General features: G+C 45.2%; 1 protein-coding gene across 1 annotated transcript in view; it reads left to right on the forward strand.

Annotated features, from left to right (window-relative positions):
- The first annotated feature begins 4,264 nt into the window (after positions 1-4,264).
- Stpg4 (sperm-tail PG-rich repeat containing 4) overlaps positions 4,265-20,523 on the forward strand; it is a 21,650-nt gene continuing 5,391 nt past the window's right edge. The window contains exons 1-3 of the mRNA XM_059248469.1: positions 4,265-4,781; positions 11,475-11,534; positions 14,056-14,313. Coding sequence (XP_059104452.1) covers positions 4,698-4,781; positions 11,475-11,534; positions 14,056-14,313 — 402 coding nt within the window. The 5' untranslated portion in view covers positions 4,265-4,697. The remainder of the gene's footprint in view (positions 4,782-11,474; positions 11,535-14,055; positions 14,314-20,523) is intronic.

Consider the following 20,523-nt stretch of genomic DNA (forward strand, 5'->3'; position numbering starts at 1 on the left):
CTCCTGCTGGGAACTTCCTGTCTTGCTCTTAGGAAGATTTTGGCCTGCGTGGTGGTGCACCCCTTTAATCCCAGCACTTGGGAGGCAAGAGGCAGGTGTGTTTCTGAGTTCTACAGTCTACAGAGTGAATTCCAGGCCAGCCCAGACTCCACAGACTGTTTCCAAGAAGAAAAAAAGGAAACCCTTTCATAAATGAACCCTTTGTAAGGAATTGGCCTCCACACACATTTAGTGTTTACCATCTTTTTTTAATTTAAAAATTTTGGATTCATGTGTGTGTGTTGCCTGTATGTATGTGTACCATGTGTGCCTAGTGCCCTCAGCAGTCAGAAGAGGGCACCAGACCCCCAGAACTGGAATCACAGATGGTTGTGCACCACCATGTGGGTGCTGGGAACCAAACCTGGGCCCTCTGCAAGAAATAGCAACACGTGCTCTTAACTTCTGGACCAACTAACTTTTCAGCCTTGCTTCCTTCCTGTCTTTTAAATAGTGGGAGGATACTGTGACATACCTTTGTCTCAGTTTGTCAGTGTGCTCTTTTAATTTATGAATTTCAGCTGGGCTTGCTTATCTGCTTGCAACATGTTCTACTGAAAGGGTCTAAGATAAGCAGTTAACTGAGCCATGTTTGAGGTTTTGCTTGCTTCTCCCATTGCTTTCTCTGTTATTTAAGATCAAGATATGGTTATCAAGGGTTTTCTTGTTCTAACTGCCTTTAAATACTTAATTCCATAGCAAACCAGAGCAAAGACTGAAACCTAGTTGTTAACGTGCTTATTGTGGCCCACAAGTTTCGGGACTGCCCCAGAGAGTGGGTTAGCTCTTTACACAGTGGGTGACTCCCTCATGGTTCAGAGGAGGAGGGAGGGAAGTGTAGACACTGCTGACTGCTGGGCCTAGTCCTTGGGAGAGCTTTGTAGAACTAGGTGTCCACTTCTGAGGCCCGCCCATCGGTGGTAGAGTTCTAAAGGCTCCTAAGCAGCTGGACCCCAAACTTGGCAGCAGTCCGGCCTTTGCCTTCCCAGGGCTGAAAGTGCAGGTGTGTGCCACCACGTCTGGTATTTTCTTTCCCCGGGACTGGGAATCAAGGCCACTGAGCTACATGTCCAGCCCGCTTGTGTCAGTTTTTAATAGTTTTAGTTTTCTGTAGTCATAGACTGCAGAAGACATAAAGGAGGTAAAGTATAGAGCAGATAATTTCTGTGATCACAGCTGTTCAAATCTTTGGAAGTACGTTGTAAGTGATCGTATTTGAACCCAGGGCTATGATTTTAAACTATCTCCAAGTCTCTACCATGTTACTGGTTTTAGTTTAGCAGGAGTGTGGTAGTAAATTCTTTAATATTTGTAGGGTGTTTGCTCTCAGATTTCTGCCAGTAAAGCACTTTAAAAAAAGAATTGCATGAGTGTATGTGCATCATGTGCATGCAATATCTGTGGAGGCCAGAAGGGGGCGTCAGATCTGGAACTGAACAGTTAACTGTCATGTGGGTGCTGGGAAACGAACCTGGGTCATCTGCAAGAGCAGGAAGTGCTCTTAATAGCTGAGCCGACTCTCAGGTTTGGGAAATCATGTTTGTGTCAGAATGTTGTTTAACCATTATGGTAGTGAGTTCTCAATTTGAGATTCTTAAGTCCATTGAGTGACAATTTTTAGTAATTGGTTTTTTTAAAGCTGCCATGGGAGATTAGTTTAAATTTGGGTAGTATAGCTGAAAAAGAGGAAACCGGTTGTGTTGGATTAACAACCCTAAACTTTCTAATACATATATTGTATGGTTTTTCGAGACAGGGTTTCTCTGTGTAGCTTTGCTCCTTTCCTGGAACTCACTCTGTAGCCCAGGCTGGCCTCGAACTCACAGAGATTTGCCTGCCTCTGCCTCTGCCTCCCGAGTGCTGGGATTAAAGGCGTGCACCACCACTGCCCGGCTATATTTTTAATTGTGTATACATTTTAGGTTTTTAAAGTTACTTTCAAAGCATTCTGAGGTATTTGGCATAATTTGGAATCAAACTCTTCAGCCTTCAGAGATGAAGTTTATCATTGGGAAGTACTGTATTTTCCCAAGATAGTTTAGGAAAAGAGCATTGAACATCTTGTGGTGCTGTCTTAAAACTTATTGTTAACCAGAAAAGAACTCCTCATGGCCCTGTGTACAATGGCGGTGCCTTTGGCTGGTTCTGTTTTCCTTTGCAGACTGACTCCTATGTCCCAGGCCTCCAACTCTTCCAACTTCTCCTTGAAGTCTTCATTCTCTTGTCTACCTCCCACGCGCTAGGATGTCCCCCAGTCATGTGATGCTGGAGGTAACCGCAGGACCGGTGCATGCATGCTAGCCAAGAACTCTGCAAGTGGACTTGGGCCCAGCCCCGGCCATATTTTCTTAGCCATGTTCCGTGTGTTTTATTGGTAAAAGTCCTTGAAGTCGTTGACCCATGGCGTTTCTATTTTTGAGGTAAACCACTCTTCCCTCTGAAGGTTCCCTTCTCACTGGAACACCTTGTGTGGGTTTCTGGACTTCTCTGTACCTTCTTCATATTCTTCAGTCTCTAGGGTCCCAGTCCCTAGTCTACTGAGCCAGTTTTACAGCCTCAGCCGAAATAAGAAAACGAAATGAACACGGGGTGGACTTGATTAACCTGTTACATTTATTTCCATGTTAACCATGCAATCTCCAGTCATTTTTAAACTTGGTTTCTGGTACTTTTAAAAATAGTACATTGAAGCCAAGTGTGGTAGTGAATATCTATAACCTTGGCACTTGGAGAAGTGGAGGCCTGGGCTGCAGGAGACTGAAAGAAGAATCCCAGGGATTTGGAGAAACTAGATGAAATCCTGGTTTCTCCAGGTTCCCAGCATAGTTCCAGGGGAGCTGGGGCTGGCCTGCTGTGCAGCAGGTAAAACGAACCAACGCGCTGGCCACATGAGCCTGCTGAGCTAGATCCCAGAACCCACGTGTCAATGGAAGGAGACTGGATGTCACAAAGGTCCTCACGTGTGCCGTGGACACAATGTCACATATATGTCCACACACATACAGAGAGAACAGCAAATCTTTTTCTTTTTCTTAGTTCCTGTCCTGGGATTGAAATCGATTTTCATTTTAAAATCACAAGATGCTTCATTCAAGAACATCCGTTTTTAAAATTTCTTTTTTGTATATGGGTGTTTTGTCTCCGTGTATGTCTGTGCACTATGTGTTTGCCTGGTGCCCAGGGAGGCCACATCCTCTAGAACTGGAGTTATAGTTGTGAGCTACCACGTGGGTGCTAGGAATTGAACCGAAGTCCTCTGAAGGAGCACTGAGCAGTCTCTCCAGCCGTTAACATCAATTTTTGAAGGGTCCCACTGTTAAGATAAATTGGTGCCTGATACAACCACTCCTATGAATAGTTTAGTTCTTCTTGTGTTCCGATTTTGTTTTTGTGTTATTCTGTGTGCGTGCATGTGCTGCAGCCCAGCATTTAAGTAGAGATCCTAGGACAACTTCTGAGAGTCAGTTCTCTGCCCACCATGTGGGTCCCAGGGATATCAAACTCAGACCATCAGGCTTGGCAGCCTCGAGCACTATTTTTTTCCCCTCAGAGCCCCCCTGGCCCTGACACTATATATTTTAGATCAGTTTGTTTTCTGTGTGTGAGTGTTTTCCCTGCATGTATGTGTATGCACCACATATGTGCCTGGCGCTTGCAGGGTTCAGAGGGCGTCAGATCTCCTGGAATTGGAGTTACTGGATGGTTGTGAGCTACCCTGTGAGTGTTGGGAATCGGACTCCGGTTCTCTGGAAAAGCAGCTAGCGCTCTGGACTCGGGTTCTTTGGGAAAGCCCTTAGCTGTGGAGCTGATTCTCCAAGCCCACATTGAGGTAGTTTTAGGAAAGTTGGAGATGGGAAACCGAAACCTCGTGCTGTCGAGGGCAGCGGAGCGTTGCAGCCAGATCGGGATTTGAGTTCTTCAGCGACAGTGTGATGGTGTCACTAAGGAAGCTGCCCTTATTCTCCAGATGGAACTAATTAGCACGGGCGCTGCAGCGCTGCTGCTGTGAGGGTTACCTGAAATGTATGTGGAGTCCTTGGAACACAGTAGGTCCTCCACAGAAGGAATCAAGGTTGAAAACGCCGTTTAAAAAAAAAAAAAACAATCTTTCTAGGTTGAGAAGCTACAGCCAAGAGAGGCCCAGAGGGCAAAGGGCCTGCGGAAGAGATGGGTGGTCTGCTCCCACAGCTAGTGTTCCGGGTGGCCCCCCACCTCACCCCGGAAGTGGATGTTAAGGAAGAACTCCACCTGAAAGCTAAAGGCGCCTACCCGGTTCCCTTTCTAGGATGTAGGATTGGGGGTAATTTGTGAGGGAGTGGTAGAAATTGTGGGTACTCTCAGATGCGGGCAAGCCTGCCTATATACACACTGATACCCAAGAACTCGGGCAACTTCACAGTCCCTTATACTTTATGACACACGCACACGTGACGGTCTCTAAGGATGTCCACTGAGTCAGCTTGGCTTGGCCTGCACGGGGCATCACTTCCCTGTCCTCACCAGTGGAGGTGACCTGCAGGACTTTGCACTGGTCTTTTACACGCGCAAGCTCAGAACCGGCGGGTGGCCGGGCTGCTAGCACAGGCTCGGAACCGGCGGGTGGCCGGGGCTCCTAGCAACCGGCTGCCAGCCCGGACCGGGGGAGAGAGGAGGTCGCAATGGACGAGCCAGCCATCCCCATCAACCCCTCCGCAGTACCAAGAGAAGACCTGGGGCGTGGAGAGCCACTCGTCTCGACCTCGGTAGGGTAACCCGCCCCTGGCGGCCCCCCCTCCGCAGCCTCATCTCACCGAGCCCCGGTGCCTTTTCCTCATCCCTACGCCCGCACCTGATTTCCTTCGTTTTATTTGATTTCTTTTTTCTGCCTTACCTTCTCTCTCCATCTTTCTTTTTCTTTTTCTTTTGTATTTCCCCCACAACGACTTGCTTCAGTAGAGCGATTAGATTTCCTGCCCTTTCTCCTTCTGTTAAAGAAGGAACTGTTGGCAATTCTACCAAACGTCCTCTGCCCTGCTTCCTAGTTGAGTACTTTTAAAAATAAATTTGGGTGAGGGTGTTTAGCCTATCATTTATCTTCTCCTTTAAAGTGAATTTAAAACGACAGATGTTCGGAGTATAGATCACTTGCCTGAGCCACACGGACAGCTCCTGTCTTCCGGACTGGTCCTATTTCCCCCTCCTAACCAGCCCACCCCACTTCTCTGCTTTGGAGGGAGATGTGAGAAACCTGTCTTGACCTGCTTGAGAACATTTTCCAAGTGCAAAATGAGCAACTGAAAAGTCAACAGGAATTTAATAAAGAGCGTGCTGGATGGAAAGAGGTTGGTTCGGATGCATAGCATGGCATATCAAACCACGGGAATTCTTTTGTCTTCTGGAGAAATGTATATGTTTCATTGGAGCACTATAGAGCTTGTGAAGTTGTTGCAATCAGAAGAGAGTGAATTACGTCCATTATATTTATCAATTATTCATTTTAGTCCATTCTTGGCTGAGATAATCCTTATTTCATAAAGAATATTACAAACAAAGAGTTTGATATTTTAATGGTTTGCAGTAGCACAATAGGAAAAACTCAACAGCTGGGTTCTGTGGACACTGGGGCTGAAGCAAATGTGGACTCATCATAAGCACACAGAGTGCTTGCTGCGGAGACAAGAACCCCACTGGAAACTGAGGCATGCCCAAACCATCTGCTTCTTAACTTGGCCGATGAGATATTAAAAATAAAATCTACCATTTCTCAAGTAATGACTTGGTAAGTGTGGTTGTGGATGTGTGTCTTCCTTTCCTGTTCCCCACTTCTCGAGACAAGGTCTCATTATGTAACCCCCTGGCTGGCCTGGAGCTCACTATGCAGACCAGGCTGGCCTAGGAGGATGCACCACCACCCCTCCACATCCAGCTAGTTCATATTTTTATACTTCTGTGAGAAAGCACAATACATGAAGATTAGTTGAACAACTTTCTCATGTGGATTTCTCACTGGGCAAAGGAGCTGTGGCCTAACATCAAATTTTGTCACATTTATTGTTTTTAGAACATCTCTGTGAGATAGGAATTGTACGATATTTTGTTTGTGTTCTGACAAATAAAGCTTGCCTGGAGATCAAAGGGTGGAGCTAGCCACTAATTAACCTTAGAAGTCAGGTGGTGGTGGCACAAGCCTTTAATCTCAGCACTTGGGAGGCTCACGCCTTTGACCCCAGCACTCCAGAAGTAGAGGCAGGAATATAAGGAGGTGGAGACAGGATCTCACCACTCCCCTATTCGGTCTGAGGATCTGTAGAAGTAAGAAGTCTCTAGTGTCCGCTGCTCTGCTTCTCTGATCTTTCAGCTTTCACTCTAACATCTAACTCCAGGTTTTTATTGATTAAGACTAATTAGGATCACATTTCATCTGGTGCCCAATGTGGGGGCATGAATTACGAAAAAATTGCTTGCCCATGGCTTTGTAGCTACTAGTACACATTGGAGCTGCATGCAGGGGCTCCCACCAGAGTCACCACCTCACTGGCTAGGTTTTCCTTTTTTCTCCAAGCCCTCTGAGCGAGTTTGGGATTTTTCTGTTTCAGCCTCTTTACAGCCAATGCCACAGGCATTTGGACCCCAAATGCCTCCGGAGTTAGCTGCTTTCATAGGCCTGCCTCCCCCCCCCATGCAGACAGCTGGCTCTTTGGCTTTTCTCCCCCTGTGGGTCGTGGGTTTTCCCTGAACCCCCTCCTTGGACTGCTGCCACACTAGGTAGCTGCCTTTACACCCACTCAGCTTCTACTGTTCTGTGCAGCAGCAGTCAGCCTCACACTTCACTGTCATCATCAGCAGATTTGGTGAGACAATTGGGAATTCTTAAAGGGGGGGGGATTAGTTTTTAAAAAAGAGAGAGTTTTTTCCCATGTTAAAAAATAGGAAACACTATTACAGTGGAGAGAAGTCTCTGTATGATTACACAATGGATGGGTTAAAAATGGAACAATTAAATGAAAGGATAATGAACTTTTTGTTTTGTTTTTTTGAGACAGGGTTTCTCTGTGTAGTTTTGGAGCCTGTCCTGGAACTCGCTCTGTAGACCAGGCTGGCCTTAGACTCAGAGAGATCTACCTGCCTCTGCTTCCCAAGTGCTGGGATTAAAGGTATGCACCACCACTGCTGGAGTAATCAACTTAACAGGGATTGACATAATGTTAGTTATCGTTTTGATAATTCTTATTACCTTTGATAATTCTTGGTTTATCTCTAAAAATGTTGGTTGATATGAGTGCCAAGATACAGGCTTTAGAAGAACTTACTAAAACAGATCATAGAGATATTCAGACCCTGACAGAGAAATTTAAAGGAGAACCAAACCTATTACATTATAAGATTAGAGAGGAACAGCCCAAGGTTTTCAAACAGCTAACCTTAATTTATCTAGTCACCTTACAGGAGCAACTGCCAAATGACAGATACCCCCAAGTCCATGAAAGAGCTGACAGGATTCCTGTGGAAATGTTAGATTTGAGGAGATTTAAGGAAGTGGTAGTCTCATATGGTATACATTCACCTTTTGCGAAGCAGATGTTAAATTATGGTCAACTAGTAACAGAAATGTCCCACAAGATTGGAAAGACTTGGTTACAGCAGTATTGGAACCTGGTCCTCAATTACAGTGGAGGACATAGTGGAAAGATGAGGCTAAGACCATTGAACACTGAAGTATAGGGCTAGAGGTATTGAAATCTCCCAAGACCAACTTCTTGGAGAGGGAGATTATACTGATATAGAAAGACAGTCTCTATATGATGACTACACCCTGGCTCTATGCCATATAGCAGTTTTGAATCTTGGGACAGAATTGAAGAAGTCAGAGAACTAAGTCATTTACAAAAGTTACACAGGGCCCAAAAGAAACCTTCACTGATTTTTTACAAAGGCTGTCTCCAGCTGTAAATAGAATGATACCAAATTCAGAAGCTAGATAAGTAATAATTAAATCTTTGGCTTTTGAAAATGCTAATTTTCAATGCAAAAGGGTAATTAGGCCTTTAAAGGCAAGATTAGCACCTATAGAGAAATGGACGTGAGATACAGTCAGTATTAAATTTCATAACCATGATGATGCTTGGATAGAAGAGGTGATTTCCAGAGGCTTGAAGGAAAATAAAAATGTCAAGTGTTTTCATTGTGGCAAACAAGGTCACCTCTAAAGGGACTGTAGACGGGGAGTTCCTAGAAACAGTGTTTTTTCTAGAAATAATCCAAAAGAAGGTCCCTCCCTTCTGGATTATGCAGAAGGTATGGCAAAGGCCAACAATGGACCAATGAATGCAGATCAACAAGGGATAGACATGGTAACCCTTTGACATTGGAAAACAATGGGGGGGGGCTCTTGCAGACCCCATGTCAAATTTGGTTCAGTTATTCCCTGTCACTGTGGGGGAAACTCCTCCCCAGAGCAATTAAAAGACCTATTGCCTATTGTAAAAAACCGTACTGCTCTGGATGACAGAACAGCTTTAGAAGATAAAACAAAAATTTCAGGAGAAACCAGAACAAGAGAGACCTCTTGATTAGAAGAGGTGATAGTTCATCAACCAGCATGACCACTCAATATAATTTAACTTATAAGACTAGCAAATGCTTTTCATTTGATCAGATATAACTTGCCAAAAGGGAAACTCCCCAAAGTTAGGGTTGGGGCAGGGTTTTGTTTTTGTCTTTCCAGAAAAATAAAAACAACCATCTCGAGGAATTTAAAGACCTTTGGACAAATAAGCATCCAAAGAAGAAGGGTGAACTTTCCGGAAAAAAAATTATGAAGAAAAGGAATAATCTGACCTAATGCAATCTCCGAAGTCTCCAAAAAGATGATGGGCCCCCACAACAATGATTCCACATGGACTATGGTAACACAACTAAGCTGACAAACACCACCTAAAGATCGACTTTGGACTACAAACTGCTCAGGACAATTTCAAAGTGGCTAGCTGAGATGATCCAGCCCCAGAGACTACCCTAGCCAGGACTTGAGACAAGCCGTGCACTTTCCCATTACATAGAGATGGGACAACAAACAATATAGCTAGCTCTCTCAGGACTTGACAATAATCCCAAATACTTCTTTCAGGGTCCCCTAAAGATGCCATCGCCCCCAGACAGCAGGAAGTAATCTTAAGAACACTACATTCACATTCTCAAGAGGTGGGGTGGGTGGTTTTTGGTTGTTCAGTGGGTTATGGATATTTGTTATTATTTAGGGGGGGTTGGTTACAAGTTGTTATTGGTGATGGTCAGGGGAAAAAGCTGAAGGAAGGAGATTAGATTCAGAGATCTCATCTTAAAAATAAAAAGGGGAATATAGGAATAGGATAAAAGGGTAGATTATTGAATCTACTTTCAAAAAGCAACTACTAGTTTTAAATATTTTACATTGGCTTGGATTTTTGTATACTGATACAAATTTGAGGTTATTTTTGTTGTACTGTGTATATGCTATAGAAATGAGAGGATAAAAAGGTAGATTATTGAATCTACTTTTAAACCAAAAAAGCAGCTACTTAGTTTTACTTATTTTACATTGATATGGATTTTTATATATTGATACAAACTTAAGGTTATTTTGGTTAGAACATACTGTACATACATTTCTACTCTTGTTCAAGGTATTGTACCTATACAGCTCATCTAACAATGCAATATAAATTTCTAGTCCTTGGAAGTTATTATTATAAACTCTTTAGGATAATAAAGAAATATAGGTTAGTAGTCACCTATTACAATCAAACTCGTAGTCATGCTAGGTTTGTTTTCAAGGTCAAACATATAGTTTAGATAGGCAAGTGGTCTTCAAACACTTCAGAGATCTACAGAATATGGCGTTTAAGGTTTTTGGGTTTTTTTTTCCTTCTGTGTAGCTTTGGAGCCTGTCCTAGAACTTGCTCTGTAGACCAGGCTGGCCTCAGACTCCAAGATCTGCCTGCCTCTGCCTCCCAAATGCTGGGATTAAAGGTGTGTGCCACCATGCCCAACTCATTTAAGATGTTTTAATAATGTAGGTTTTTTTTGTTTTTGTTTTTTTTTAATGACAATGAGACATGTCTGCTCCTGGCAGCACCAATCTACTTGAGAGAAGATGATGGGCACTGAAAAAATGCCATATGGAGTTTACTTTTTTTGTGGCAAAAGTTAGCCACTGAGCAAGAAACTGCCCTTGCCTCAACTGCTGACAGTATGCTGTCCAAACTGGACAAGTAGGTCAGAAAAAAAAGTGACTGCTGAACTTTGCTAAGACAAGGCAGGATAGTCTTTCAAAAAATCCTGCTTCACAGAAAAGTCTACCAGATATTCCAGATCTGTAGGCTGAAGATGGATGCCTCAACATTGCAGAGGAACCTTGGGTGACTCTCCAGGCAGCCAGCTGTTTCTGTCACTTCTTATTTTTGGAAGTTGTTTGCTCTGCACTTCCTGTTTACTCAGATAATATATCCTTTTCAGGTCTCTGATGGAGTTGAAGACCAGATAATTATAGTTACAGTTTTTCTGGTTACCAGATTCAGAACAGAAACTCATAAAAAGTGGTGTAAAGTGTATATGGTTGAGAGATATAAAAGATAGTTTTGGGCTAGTAATGCAAATTAGAACATTAATTAGGTATAACACTTTGGACTCACCAAGATAGGATAGATAATGGAGAATTTTCTCTGAATTTGTCAAATGCTAATGGACTAGACATTGTTAATATAATTATTGCCTGCATATATTTGTATATAGTTATTGTATTTATTGTATATAGTTTTTCTATGTTAGCTAAAACTTTCACTTTTTATTTGGACAAAAAAGGGGAAATGTATGATATTTTGTTTATGTTCTAACAAATAAAGCTTGCCTGGAGATCAGAGGGTGGAGCTAGCCACTAGTTAACCATAGAGGCCAGGCTGTGGTGGTATAAGCCTTTAATCCCAGCACTTGGGAGGCTCAAATCTTTGATCCCAGTACATGGGAGGCTCATGCTTTTGATCCCAGCACTTTGAAAGTGGAGACAGGAATATAAAGTGGGTGGAGACAGGATCTCACTCCCTCCCAATTTGGTCTGAGGATTTCTAGAGGTAAGAAGTCTCTAGTGGCTGCTGCTCTGCTTCTCTGATCTTTCAGCTTTCACCCTAATATTTGACTCTGGGTTTTTATTGATTAAGATTAATTAGGATCATGCTTCAAGGGATGCTTATTTTAATTTCACCAAAGGGATTTTTAGATACTTAAAATCACTTACTAGCTTAACACTTTAAGGAAATAGTATGGGCGAAATATATCACTATGTATCTTTCATTTTCATAATAGCTAATAAATAGGCTTGGGTAGAGGCAATTTAGTTTCTTCAAGTAAATATTTTATACGTCATATATAATTTCAAGAGATCACCTTCTAAACAAATAAGCAGATTTTGTGTTTGCTCATAGAAACAGATCCGGAAGAGTTCAACTCTTGATAGAGAAGGATGGTGGAGGGTAACATTAACGGTGTGTATATTTCCACTCCTTCCCATTTACATTCTTTTTGTTCCTGCTAACATTTTAATCAGTCTTCCTTTTCAGTCGGCAACACTTAACTGTGAGAATGGTTTGTTCGGATCTACACAGGTTACATTTCCCACTTGTAGCTTTAGGATTGGCCATATGAATGAGAAATTAGCTTAAATGTTGGACATAGTGAGAGTTTAGAACTAGGGTTCCGAGTCCTTTACTGGGTCTCCAGCCAAGGCTAACCATGATCTCATCATGGTCTCTGTCACACCTATCGTTGGAGGGGATTTGGCTTCAGATTTTATCACTTATGGCAGAGAAGCCAGTCTGTTAACGTTGTGTCTTAGGGTGACCATTGCTGTGACACAACACCACGGCCAAAGCAACTTGGAGAGAAAAGGGTTTATTTTGCTTACACTTTCATATCACTGTTCATCACTGAACGAAGCCAGGACAGGAACTCAGACAGGGCAGGAACCTGGAGGCAGGAGCTAAGGCAGAGGCCACGGAGGAGTGCTGTTTACTAGCTTGTTCATCATGGGTTGCTCAGCCTGCTTTCTTATAGAACCCAGGACCACCAGCCCAGGGATGACACCACCCCCAAGGGGCTGGGCCCTCCTCCACCAATCACTAATTAAAAAAATGCCCTGCACACTTGCCAGCAGCCTGATCTTATGGAGGCATTTTCTCAATTGAGGTTCCCTCCTTTCAGATAAGTCTAGCCTGTGTCAAGACGAGCCAACTCAGGTGGTCAGTGTATAAAGTACATAAAAACAAGCTGGTAGCCTATAAAAGAATGGGCAGTTCACTTTCTCAAGGGGCAGTTTCTGTATTGTGGGCGTTTTCTATCAAAACGCTTCAACGATAGAGGCAAATTCCAATTGAATTAATTTTAGCAGAAGAAATGGGATGAGCTGGAAAGATAGGCACAGAATAGCAGGGACTGAAACTTCAGATCCAGCCACTCGGCCACACTGCGGTCACAGTTTGAAGTACCAAACCTCTTCTTTGCCTATAGACCATGTGCTGTGCTAATTCATTCTCATCCTGAGGTTGGTGTTAAATTCCACCTCACTCTCAGTGCTCCTTAAAAACATCACACCCAAATCTGAAAATAAAAAGCTGTATAAAGGGACTGGAGAGGTGGCTCAGTGGTTAAGAGCACTGGCTGCTCTTCCAGAGGACCCTGGTTCGATTCCCAGCACCCATGTGGCAGTTCACCACTGTCTGTAACACGAGTTCCAGGAGATCTGACACCTTCACACAGTCATACATGCAGACAAAACACCAATGCACATAAAATAAAAATAAATAAATTAAAAAAAATACCTGCTTTTAGGGGAGCCTTTAGCTATCAAAGAAACTGCTCTGTACTCACTGGCCTGCATGGTCAAAGAAGGACAACTATATTCTTGTTACCTTTCAACAAACTAACTTTTGGGCTAGAGAGAAGGTTCAGCAGATAAAGGTGCTGGTCCCTTAGGCTGAGGACTTGTGCTCAATCCCCAGCCCTCATGTGGTAGAGGGACTTTTTGTCCTCAGACCTCTACATATACACCATGGTAATGCCAGTCCTCACTCTCCTCATACACAAAATAAATATAGAAATAAATAGATAGATAGGGTCTCACTCTATATCCTTTGCTGGTCTGGAACTCACTGTGTAGACCAGGCTAGCCTTGAACTTGCAGAGTTCTGAGGTTAAAACGTGCCTGCAATGTAGTTTAAAGGTAGCTTTTAGTGGTTACCCTTCTACATGGTTCAGCAGTTGCTTCAGAAAGGAAAACATCACAATTCCTTTGAAATATTCTTCTATCAAGGGTGTTTGGGGTGGGGTGGCTGGAGACATGGCTCAGCAGTTAAGATGAGCACTGGCTGCTCTTCCAGAGGACCTGAGTTCAATTCCCAGCACCCACATGGCAGCTCACCATTGCCTTAACCCCAATTCCAAGGGATTCAACACCCTGCTCTGGCTTCTGTATGCACTGCACAAATATGGCAAAACACCCTTATGCATCAAATAAAAATAAATCTGTTTCTAAGAATGTCTGTTAGGGGCTGGAGATATTGCTCAGCAGTTAAGAGCACTTGCTGCTCTTGCGGAGGACCTGGGTTCAGTTCCCAGCATCTACGTGATAGCTCTAAATTGTCTACAACTTCAATTCCAGGGATCCAACATCCTATTCTAACTTCTGTGTGCACCGGACACGCATGTGGTGCACAGACACACATGTGAGTGACACTCTGATGCACACCCTGATAGCACTTGGGAGGCAGAGGCAGGCAGATTTCTGTGAATTCAAGGCCAACCAGGACTACATACTGAGATCCTGTCTCAAAAACCAAAATTAAACAAAACAAAACAAAAACACTGATTCACATAAAATAAATAAATTAAGAGTATTTGTTAAAATTGATAAAAAAAAAAAAAACTTTCTTAAATTCAGCGACAAAGAAATGCCACGTAGAAACGGCTGTGCTGCACAGTGGTCTTACAACCGGTGTTGATTTCCCACAGAATACTCCAATACCTGGCACTTACCACATCAAGACTTTTATTGAAGAGTCCCTATTAAACCCAGTGAAAGCAACCTACAACTTTAAAAACGAAGGAAGGAAAAGGATACCGCTAGTGCAGAGAAACGATCCAGTCCCAACCGACCTCCCGCATTACAAGCCTCCCGACTTCCTGGAACTGTTGAAGAAGCAGATGGCCTCCTACTCGTTCAAAGACCGCCCCCGGCCAAACCCCACCACACTGGTTGACAAAGACGAGGTAAGGAGCCGCGGTCAGAAACAGGGTTCTGTGAGAGAAGCTGCCGATAGTACACGATAGTACACCGGGGGAAGGTGCGTTAGATGTAGAGAATAAACCCCACCCCCAAGGGGAACCCCTAGGATATCTCATTCCCTATAGGAATCAAACAAAGCGGAAGATGTCTTAGCAGCCCGAACACTTGTTCTTCCAGAGGACCTGAGTTTGGTTCCCTGCACCTATGTCAAGCAGCTCACAGCTGTCTGTAACTCCAGCTCCAGGGGATCCAGTGCCACTGGCCTCCTCAGGCATCTGTATTCACGTCTACATACCAACACACACACACACACACACACACACACACACACACACACACACACACACTAAAACCAGAGAAATCTAAAGATGGAACAAGGGCATTGTGGCTTGCAAATGTGTCCAGTGAGATCTTTCCTGTGAGGTCTTAACCCAAGGAGAGTGCTCAGAGGCACGTTCTGGCAGGCCCCCTCACCCGGGGAACCTCTGGATCTGGCCTTGGGCCACACACACTGGTCTCTTGAAGTAGCTGATATGGTGGCCTCTTCTAAACGGAAGGTGCTGTCTCTTGCTGATCAGCCTTACTAGAGTGTAAGCGTAACCTTTAAAACTCTCTTGGCTGGGGTGGAGCTCAGGGGTGGAGCCTCAGCTCACCGCTCACAAAGCCCTGGACTTGCTTGACCCTTAGCACCAAAAAAAAAAAATTTTTTTTTTTCTTACAGAAATGAGTCTGTAATCATGGAAGGGTCCAATTCCACTCAGCTCCACCAAAAGTTCACTGATAACCGAGCGCTGCTGTGCTTATGGGACTAGGCTGTGCCAAGGGAAAGTGCTTCTTGTCCAGAATACTTCAGTAACAAGACCAGACAGGACATATCAAGGGCTGAGATAAGGAGTGTGGCAGGGAGCGCCAAGGGAGAGCTCAGTGTAGGCTGGATGGGAAGTGTCCAGTTAAGTAGGGTTTAGCTGGCCCTTGATGATAAACATGGTTTCTTGTAGGTGACTTTGTTGTTGTTTGGTTTTGGGGGACAGGGTTTCTCTGTGTAGTCTTGGCTGTCTTGGATCTCGCTTTCTAGCCCAGGCTGGCCTTGAACTCACAGAGATCCGCCTGCCTCTGCCTCCCAAGTGCTGGGATTAAAGGCGTGCGCCACCACCGCATGACATGACTCATTTTTTAAAATTAATGTATAATTGTGTGTCTGTGTGTGGGTATGTGAATGTGAGGAGAGGCCAGAGGTGCCGGATCCCCTGGAGCTGGAGTTACAGGCAGCTGTGAGCTGATTGATATGAGTGCTGGGAACTGAGCTCAGGGCCTCTCCAAGTGTCCTTAACCACTGAGCTCTCTCTCCAACCCCCTCATGTAACTCAATGCTTACTACAGGCTTCCTCAGACTCTCTTAGCTGGGAACCTTGAAGAAGGCTGAAGAGATGTTGTTTCTTTCTCTTTTTTCTTTCTTTTTTTCAGACAGGGTTTCTCTGTGTAACCCTGTCCTGGAATTAGCTCTGTAGACCAGGCTGGCCTCAAACTCAAGAGATCCACCTGCCTCTGCATCCTGGGTACCGGAACGAAAGGTGTCCGTCACCAGGCCCTGCTCAAGATGGCACTTTTAACTGAGGGTTTTGACCACAAATGGAGCCCTCTTTCCTGTCTATCATGGACTCTACCCACAATGAGGGGGCAGGCAGGGTTTTGACAGCTGGAACCGAAAAGATGCACTTCCGGGGCCCTTGCATAGCCTTTTTGAAGGGCTGTGTGATGAATAGGTCTCTTCAAGCGACATTAGCTTGTTACTTCACTCATTTTCAGGCCTCCATGTCTTAAACGAAGAGATGCTACCATCATTTCTCAAGATTCATGGCCACTGGCTGGACACAAGAGGCTGTAGCTGGGTACAGTGGTACACGCCTCTAATTCAAGACCAAGGCTGAGGCAGGAGGATCTCAAGTTCCAGATAGCTTGGGCTACCTAATACTCTATCTTCAGCCAGGCAGAGGCAGGCGGATCTCTGAGGTCTACACAGAGCCTGGTCTACACAGAGAGTTCCAGGACAGCCAGGACTACATAGAGAGATCCTGTCTCAAAACAAAACAAAAACTCTTTGTCTTCAAAAGCAAAAACAAACAAGAAAGAGTTGTGATTGCTCAGTGAACGTAAAACTTCCAGCCGGATGTGGCCACACACGCGACATGGAGTTGCTTGCTAACGCCTCCCTGATCCGGACTATGAAAAGAGCAGACTGTAAGGTTCCTTGGGTAAACCTGACTCTGTTTGCTTCAGTGAACAAATACATACCCTGGGTTATACTTGGCTTTACGACTTGGTATCAGGTAACCGAGCTACGGGTGAAATCCTGCTGGCCACCTCGACTCCTGACTCGTTCTCTGCCATTTACTCCCTTCTGCTTTCTCTCTGGCTCTTCACCCACCCCCAGGGGCCAGCCAAAGGCTCACCGTGGAAATATCACACAGAAAACCGTGCCGGGCCCAACTAAAAACCTTAATTAAAAGACCCACAAGCTGAGCTTACCCAGAGGGCTGGACAAGCCCTTTGCAAACACAGCCTTCCTGTGTCTTTATCTTTTCTCTTCCCCTCCCCACGGCCCACAAAGGATTAAGTTCCAGAAGCTGGGGAGTTTGGTGTTTACTTCTGTGAAGGTATCCGAGAATATGTTCAGAATGGAGACAGAATTAATCTGTCTGCTCGCCTGTACAGTTCAAATTCTGATGTTTCAGTAGCCAGCCTCGACAGAAGAATTTGGATCGGGGTAGGCATAGTAGATGTACATCAATGCCATTTCCTAAAATAGCATGGCAGTCTCAGTTTTAGAGAATAGCTCCTCCATACTGGTGGCTTTTTGTTTGTGTTTTTGGTATTTTGAGATGTAAAAATGTGATCTTTCCCTCCCCGCTGCCTGCTTTTCCCACTGGTCCATGGTTCCTCCCCTTACTTCTGAAAGAATTCGGCTTCCTTTACTCCGTCCCTCCCTGCCCGCCCCCCCCCCCCCCCCCCAGTGATTTTAGTACCCATAGAGATGGCTGGCTTCTTGGTTTCTTCATCCCTATCTCAGCCACTCAGGTTTGTTTCCCCAAGACTCATAATTTCAACCCTCCATAGTGTCAATTAGATGACTCTTCTCCGGTCACCGTCCCGGCCCCCATTCCACCCGAACTCACTGATTCTTGCACTTTTACACTGCTCTCACCCATCTCGTGTTTTTCTCTTTGTCACGAGCTTACATTTCACAGTCAGTCACGATGCCCCCTCCCCGTGTCCACCGCCATCATCTCTGGCTTGTTTGGCAAAGCCACACCTTGGTTCAGCCTAACTGTGTGCCTGACAGCTGTGTTCATGTTCTCAAGGGGCCGTCTCAGTTTTTAAGGCCTTCGCTGGCAGGGAGATCCAACGGCTTCTTAGTCTGTTGACATTCTCACTGCTACGGGGCCGGCCCGGTCTCTCATCCTTTCTCTGACACCTCTTTCCAATCTGTCTTGGTTCTTCTTCTCGGCCTTCTTCACTATCTCTGCTCCTTTGTCCTAACCTGTTCATCTCGGCATGCCCAGGAATTCACGATCTCCCGCATCTGCACTGTCCCCCTGGACAGTGAGCTCAGCCAGTCTCCAGGTAGTGAACACTGCCAACTCGTAGGTGATGGCTGGAATTCACATTTCCTGCCTAGATGTGTCCTTGAGTCCCACTGCCTCTTTGATCTCTTGTGCTTGAGTGGTGCCTGCAGGGTTTCTCAGCCTCAGGACTCCTGCCGTGTTGGATAAGTCTTCATGTGGGAGGGCTATTCTGCACATTGTCACTGGCCTCTACACATTAGATGTCATTGGTGTTCTTTCCTCTCAGTTTTAGTAACCCAAACCATCATTAAACGTTGCCAAGTGTCCCTGGTGGACCGCAGTGCTCTGGCTCCTGACCCTGGGTAATGGCGTTGTGATGTATGTGACCTCCAAACACTTTTCCTCAGGGTTGACAGGTCTGTTGGGAGTGGAATTTGCTTGCTCAATTTCTTCCTTAGCAAATTCATTCTGGGCCCATAGGAATGCTACTGCTGTCCTTTGCCACACATGCTGCTCTGTGTTCTGTGGCTCCACTGCATCGCTTTTCCAGTTCCCAGGGTCCTTTGGGGGAGTCCTTAGATTTTCCAGCATGTGGTTATCTGTGACAACATGTTGCTCCTTGCTCTGCAAAATGTATTTGTGAATTCCCCAAGGCCTGGGCTGTTTTCCTCCCAGAGAAGGCTCACTTTTTCCTTTGAAACTTGAGGGGAGCTATTGGGCTGGCCCTGCTCAGAGGGCATGGTTTCTTTGGTGATGGCTCATTTCTGCAACGCAGGTCTTGATTGGAGTCTATGCAAAGAACTAGCCCAGGGTTATATTTCCTCAAGTGTGGGTCTCTTTCTGATTCTGCTTGACATCAAGGCAGCCCTCTGCAGTCCGTTGGCAATGGGGTGAGGTGGGAGAGCTGACTCTCAGGAACTAACCTTTTGGGGTCTCAAAGGCATATGGGTGGGGCTCTTTTAGACTACTCTACCCTATCATTGGCTGGCCCAGGCTTTGGCCTCTAGGTACTTCTGGGGCTCTGTAGTTCCCTCAGACTCAGCTGTACTATTATGCTTGATTCAGTCTGTACCAGCAAACATCAGCAGGCTAAAGCCTTTATCTCCCTGGTTTCTCACTGTCCTTTGGAGTCTTATCCCTATTACCTCGTCAGCAATGTCATGTCTGTGCATGTTTAAATGCTCTCCCTTGTTTTTAGCAATTTATCCTTCCCCTTTTAGTTGCCAGTACTAAGAAAACTCATCTGAATAGCCTAACCCGTCACTGGCAGGAACCAGGGCTTTCCAGAACCTTTCCCGAACTATTTTGAACTCTCTACACATCATTTTTCTAACAGCAGACAAACCTGATGTTCAGACAGATCTTTCGCACTCAGCCACGCCCTTGTCACATGTGGAGTTACTGAGGATGGCGCAGGCAGAGCTCTAAATCTGTCTGTCTGTCCCAAGGCAGGAAGTGCTGTGCTCGAGACCACCTGCGGAGTGGGCGTGTCTTACATCTTAAATACACCCCCCACCCCCACCCCCACCCCCGTTGTACTTCAAACAGAAATCTGAATCCTGAGACTTAAATACAGGCATTCCAGCTTGAAATAAACATGATAGGGGGGATTCAGGATAGCCTCAAGTCAGCTCCCCCCCCACCCCGAAAGAATGTGGTTCCACAATGAACGGACTAGGAGAAGGTGGTGGCACTGTCCAGCCTGCAGCCAGTGACTGAGCACAAAGCCTGTCCCCCGAAAGAAGATGGATCCACTACCTTAAAGATTCACAGCTTCAGGCAGAGCCAGGCGGATCTCTGTGAGTTCGAGGCCAGCCTGGCTACCAAGTGAGTTCCAGGAAAGGCGCAAAGCTATACAGAGAAACCCTGTCTCGAAAAACCGGAAAAAAAAAAAAAAGATTCACAGCTTCTTTCTGTTAGCCCATTTCTGTTACCCCACCTGGAGCCTCTTCTTTTTCTTGCCAAGGAGACTCAGCTCCATGTTGTTTGATGGAAGTCCCTCTGGAAGGTTCCTCTGGGGCCCTTCGCAATGACTGTGTGCCCCTTCAAAGTGATGTTGACATTTTCTGGAATGATGATCGTCTGATAGCTGAGAATGGTCTTCATTCTCGCAGTACATGGGGCAAAGAGCAGCAACCTAGAAATATTTAAAGTACAAGTAGCCTTAACTGTGGTGACACCGAGTTGGGTTGTCTAGGGAGCATGCTCACTTTGGTGAGATCTACGGTCTCGCTAGTTCATCGAGTGCTTATATAACATGGCAGCGTTGTTTGTACTTCATTTAATTAGAGGACTGATACAAACACCGGACCCCCACGCATCCATGCGGCGGCACACTGCTAGGCACCCCACTAAAAACAATGTGGCGTTGACATGAAAGCGCCCCAAGTTGTCATTAAATGAAGAAGGTAAATGTAAATGAATTTTACAGCCTAATCCATTTGTGCAAATGAAAAATACACACGTGGGTGAGGTTTATTTCTCCCTTTTCCTTGAGAAGTGTGTAATCTTGATTGGTGACCCCCCATTTGGGGAGTGGGCCTAAAGGGGGGCCAAGAGACTCAGCCTTGGTCTTTCTAAAGAGCTGGAGTTGTTTCCAGGGTGTGAGGCCCACACTTTCCCAATTGTGCT

This window comes from Peromyscus eremicus, chromosome 22 (assembly GCF_949786415.1).
Source record: "Peromyscus eremicus chromosome 22, PerEre_H2_v1, whole genome shotgun sequence".
In the NCBI taxonomy this organism is placed as follows: domain Eukaryota; kingdom Metazoa; phylum Chordata; class Mammalia; order Rodentia; family Cricetidae; genus Peromyscus; species Peromyscus eremicus.